General features: G+C 39.5%; 1 protein-coding gene across 6 annotated transcripts in view; it reads left to right on the plus strand.

The window, feature by feature from the left end:
• LOC139468384 (glutamine--fructose-6-phosphate aminotransferase [isomerizing] 2-like) overlaps positions 1-5,392 on the plus strand; it is a 71,700-nt gene extending 66,308 nt beyond the window's left edge. For all 6 annotated transcript variants that reach the window (XM_071250327.1, XM_071250323.1, XM_071250324.1 and 3 more), the window contains 2 exons: positions 148-225; positions 2,649-5,392. In XM_071250327.1, the coding sequence (XP_071106428.1) occupies positions 148-192 (45 nt within the window). In that variant the 3' untranslated portion in view covers positions 193-225; positions 2,649-5,392. The remainder of the gene's footprint in view (positions 1-147; positions 226-2,648) is intronic.
• The last annotated feature ends 608 nt before the right edge of the window (positions 5,393-6,000 follow it).

Here is a 6,000-nt window from a genome sequence, read left to right on the forward strand (position 1 = left end):
ATTGAACGTTAAATGAAAGAAAGCATTAATTTAATTTATAGATTACTCAGATAACATTACTGAAATTTTTTAATGATATTTATGCTACATGTTTGAGACCCACAGAAATGAGGGTTCACCGAGTGCAGGGTACTGTTTCCATTGTAGGTGGATTGCCCGCGGAACCTGGCCAAGAGTGTGACCGTGGAGTAACCAAGTACAGTTCCCTGATTGCATATAGCCCATGTGAGTATGCATGTCCTGTACAGGAGCAAGAAGGGCAGATAACAACATACAGGGCTAGCTGAAACGTTCTGATCCTATGATCAGAGCTACAGATAAGCAGTGTATTAGCGTAAAATGCCCCCCAAAATATTCAAAACCCAATTACTTACAATTTACTTCTGTACAGAAACTCATGACATTTAATGAAAAACTCAAATGTATAAAAACAGCTCCCGTAAATACCCAATGAAACTTTTTCAGCATGCGTCCAAAAGAGCTAATATCCGAAACATAGTTACGAGCTAATATACTTTCCGAGTCAAGCCTATATTTTTCAAACAGTTAAATACATCTTAGACATTATTTCATTTTTTTTAATCTTAAAATGTTCACTAATTTTGGGAAAAACCCAATTGAGTGATGAATAGATGAGTGAGAAAATATTGGTTACCCAATTAAAATAGAAACCCTAGAGTAAAAACTCAATTGCTCAAAAAGTTATCTGGAGTTCTGTATGAAAAACTGCATTGATGGAGTTGGTTGCTGATAATTCTTCCCCATCATCCCCTCTGCCAAGGATGCTGGACTGCGCTGGTGTGGCAGGCTTGATCCTGATAGTGTAAGAACTCCTCCGTAGCAGAAATGATGTCCTCATCATTTGCATTATGCTTACCAGACCGTCACGTGGTAGAGCGTCCGCCCGGAGAGCAGAAGGTCCGGGCTTCGATCCCTGATGGACCGCCTCCGTGGTCTAGTGGTAGAGCGTCCAACCGGAGAGCGGAAGGTCCGGGGTTCGATCCCCGACCGCGTCATACCAAAAGACGTTAAAAGATGGTACTTGTTGTTACCCTGTCTGACGCTCGGCATTTAGGGGCTAAAACAAGGACTGGTCGGCTCAGAATCAGTATACTGTGTGTGAGTGGGGTATTCATGTTAAACTGCGGCATGGTATCTCAATGGGCTAGCACTATATACCGGCATCAGTCCAGTCTAGTACAAGCAGCCCCCCCCCCCCCACACACACACACACACCTCTACATAAGTGGTTAAAGCGTTAGCTTGTCACCTGGGTTCGATTCCTGACAATAGCTGGAATATTGCTAAAAGAGGCGTAAAACCATACTCACTCACTCACTCACTAAACCCCATTTCACTTCACCTCACCTGACTTTTCCCTGACATTCAGCCTTGATACTCTCATGCAGTTGATGAAGCAGATAGCGTAATATTGACCATGAATGTTCTGACCTTTCGATAGGTAGTCCACAAGTAAGATTCTTTTGGAATCCCAGAAAACTGAAGCCATCACCTTGCCAGTTGATGGAACAGACTTTGCCTTCTTCACTGGAGGAGACGTTGGATGTTTCCACTGCTCTGACTGTTGTTTAGTCACTGGCTGATGGTTGTGAAACCAAGGCTCATCCATGGTTACTGGTCACTAGAAACATTTAACTGGGTCTGCTTCAAAACGACACCGGAGCAGTGGGGTGTCCTAGTGGTTAAAGCGTTCGCTCGTCACGCCGAAGACCCGGGTTCGATTCCCGACATGGGTACAATGTGTCAAGCCCATTTCTAGTGTCCCCCGCCGTGATATTGCTGGAATATTGCTGGAATATTGCTAAAAGCGGCGTAAAACCAAACTCACTCACTCAAAACAACATAACTCGATGAAAATTCTACACATCATCTGTAGCCAAGGAATATTTCTTATGCATTCTAAACTCTGTGCATTCTACGCATACTAAATGTCTATATACATTACACATGGACCCGGGTATGTGCATTTTCTATTTATCAATTTGGATCAATTTGGATCAATTTGGACTCTGTGATTCTGAATAAGTACCCATTAGGCCTGGGACGGGTAACTTGGGTATCCGGGTCGGGTGGGTACTGAGTAGGTGGACCCGTGGTTAGTCACGAGATAAATTGTTTTTAATAACAAAAATCCTCTAGAACTCAAATCACTAATTTTGAGACATCTCCTGAGACCTACAATGGGTACCCGGGTAGGGTTGGGTAATAGGGGGTTGGGTACCCGGGTAGTAAATTTGGACTTGTCCCAGCCCTAGTACCAATAATGCACGGAGGTATGTTTATGTTACTGGTATTTCCTAGTTTGCCAGAAAAACTAAGTCAGTATTCACATTAGGAAAACTATTGAATTTAGTATTGAATCATTTATCTCTGTGGGAATTCAAGGTTAAAATCATTGGAATATTGCTGAGTGCGGCATTAAACAACAAACAAACAAAACCCAGCAGCCTATCCTTCTAGTAATGGTAGGATGTTATTCTTAATATCAGTCACTAGTTTATCTGATCCAGAATCATTTATTTACAGCCTTTCCCCATATAGCTGGCATTATCCTTTGCAGCATTAAACAACAAACAAACAATTTAATCATTTGAAAATTTATTGGTCATGCTTCTTTTCTTTTTCAGACTGATCTCACCAGCTGTTGAAATCTTTGTTGGTATGATGCCAAAGGTCAAGGTTTCACGAGGTCAAGGTGAAGGCTTTTTGTCTATCTTTGTTACATTAGATCACATCATTGAACACAGTGCCATTGGAACAAAGCATTGCTACATCGTCAACTTCAATGTATCATTGAGTTTGTAGGTACCATGACAAAAAGTGTACTGATGGCCTTTGACACAAAATTGCATATTTATTATTTTTTTATGCACTGTTTCATGTTTCATGTCTAACTTACAGTTGTCTACGACAAATGATTTCATGGGACCACAGGTGTTTCCTTTCATGCAAAGTCATTGTATACATTTGAATATTACCGTTGAACAACCATTTTGTTTACTATTTCACAGAAATTAGGGGAAGAAGTGAACTTACTGGATTGATGATAAAAAATTACGTTGTCATCGATGCTTCTTTTCTAGGTTTTGTATTTGTGTTCAGTGACATTCAGAAAATAAATAGAAATTTGAAATACTTGATGACGAAATGATAGAAATTGACTTAGTTACATGGATACTTTTCTAGGTTATTTTTTTGTGTTAAATGACAATCAGATAATAAATAGGGGCACGGGTGGCCCCGTCGTCTAAGGCGCCGCGATTCGCTGTGCAGAGTTGCGTCCCTTGGGCACGCCAGAAACCTATGATTGTGGGTTCGAATCCCGGTTCGCCCCGATTATGTTTTTTGGGTTTGTCAGCGCCATACCCGTGCTCGTGGGTTTCACAGAGGTGGTAAACGTCAGAGACCTGCATCACTTTGGGCTTTCGTCCCACATTAAGCTGACACTCCGCGATATAACTGGAATACTTTTAAAAGCGGTCTTACACCTAACTCACTCACATCAGGTAATAAATGAAAGTTTGAAATCCTTATGGGCATAGGTGTTAGCACAAATGTAATGGAGGTTTCCTCATGCACATCTGTAAACTTTAGTAAGGGGTGACTGGAAGTCTGTGGGGAAGTATGCTGCACACAATGTACTGTCATCAGCAACAATCATCCTCTACCATTATGTTCTATATGTAGTATATGACTGTATCACTGGGCTAGAGTGTAGTACATAGTATCATCTGGGCTAATGTGACGTGTAACATTGTATCACCGGGCTAGTTTGTATTATACCACGACAACCCGGACTGTGGGTTAACATTTTACTGGGCTATGACCATCACTGACATTACGACGAAGTCTATACGTGCCAATAAACATGTTATTGTTGTGTATTGATACCATATTCAACCCTGTGAGCAGACTGAATGATTTTGTAGATTTACAGTACTGTTGATAATATGTTAATGAATTAAATGTGCATACTGAAATGAATAAATATGTTTTGTAAATATATTTGGGGGGTAATAGGGTTTTCTGATAAGAGGGTGTTCGTACAATTTTTATATAAAGAAAGATGTTAATCTTTATAGGAGTTCAGTAGAACACATATAAGGTTGTCAATTATTAGATTGAACACCTGGACTCACCTAGTAACAGTAACACACCTGGAGACCCGTGAAGATCTGGGATAGAATAGGTCTTCAGGAACCCATTCTTTCCATAAGAGCCGACTGTGCTTGTCGTAAGAGGCGACTTACAGGATCTGGTGGTCAGACTCGCTGACTTGGTTGATGCATGTCATCGTATCCCATTTGCCTGGATTGATGCTCATGATGTCAGTCACTAGATTGTCTGGTCAAGATTTGATTATTTACAGACTGCCATCATATAGCTGGGATATTGCTGAGTGCAGCGTTAAACCAAAAAACAAAAAAAAATATAAACAAAACACACCTGGAAATATCTGACGACAGTAACACACCTGAAATACCAGGTATACAGCTTGATGAAGAATTTTGTCCTGGCCCCGCTGGATCACTCCCATAGTCATGCTACATTTCCCATACTGGATGCTGATAGGGTTGCATATGGTATTGAATAATTCCTGTATATCACTATTCAGTATCACTATTTATTTATGTTAACCATTAATGCTAATTCACGTATTAGATGTTGTTGAAAATAATGCAGAATGGGATGAATTTATATTTGTTTCTCTTTTCTTAGATTCTATTCTTGAGCAGACACCCACTGTTGTTTATGATTCACAATAGATGTGTTGTACTTTTAGAATCACAAACAATCTTGATCTCGGCATGTTATGCTTAGCTGCTTCTTGTTTACTGTTTTTGTCAAGAAATGTTTTATTGTACATATAATGTATTTAAGAAGTGTATAAGCTTGTTTTGAGCCTAGTAGGACAATCTCTTCACTGAAAATCAGTTTGGAATAATCTCAGTGTTTTGCGTCTTTTGCATAGTGTGTTATTTGTAAACATTACCCAAGATAACTTCGCAGCTGACAGATGATCATTTGAAAGTTTTATTGATTTACTGTATGAAATGTTTAACCTTGTTTAACAAGTATTATACCTTCACTAACAATGCCATGCCTGGTTGTTACCTGAAACTTGCAGAATGTTGAACATTGTGTATTCATTATACAATCTATTGGAAATCTATGCAATTTTAAATGCCTTGTATTTCTATGCCAGAGATATGCATGTTTGAATGTCTTGTTTTAAAAAAATGGCAGACTAAGTTTTTTTGTTCTCTCATGCTTCCTGTACAGCCTCTTTACTTTTCATTTATCCGAACATATCTAACCTCAATGGCTGATGTATAACTGATTCAGAAACTGAGTGGGGGGGGGGGGGGAGGGAGGGAGGTAGGCATGATTTAAACTAGAATATGATTGTTTCCTAAAAGTGCTGGTACAAAATAATTTGTCAGATTTTACATTAAAAATAAACTGTTTGATGGTCATTCGTTGCGTAAATAATGTATTGTGGGTAAAAATTGACTTAAAGGGTGACCGAATAATGTCCTGTCTCAACCAATTCAATACCAAATCTTCAGAATTGTAATTGGATGGTTTAGTTGTAAGTGTCCGTTTAGAATGTTGTTAAATGTGGAATTTGTCCTTGATTCATTTCAGGGAAAGGAACTATATGACTTTATAAAGATTTGAGTTGTCATTGGTTTGCGTGTTTGTGTCAGTCTTCTGTACTGTGTATGGCCATTAAATCAGGGACACTTGCATGTGGAAGCAATGATGTCTGTACGTCCTACTTGTTGCTCACGATATAAACTGGCTGTATCAAAACAGCTGGACAAATTTAAGAAAAGTCACAACCTTATATTTGAACTTGCGGATGTGCATCATCCATGCAGGAGGGTTTGCTAATGGGCCAGTCATTGATGGAGACATAGAGCATGTTCTCCATATGAAACTTGTCACATTCTCTCACAGCCCCCTGTTCAGTGG

This window comes from Haliotis cracherodii, unplaced genomic scaffold (assembly GCF_022045235.1).
Source record: "Haliotis cracherodii isolate W230 unplaced genomic scaffold, xgHalCrac1.p SCAF_2, whole genome shotgun sequence".
Lineage (NCBI taxonomy): Eukaryota > Metazoa > Mollusca > Gastropoda > Lepetellida > Haliotidae > Haliotis > Haliotis cracherodii.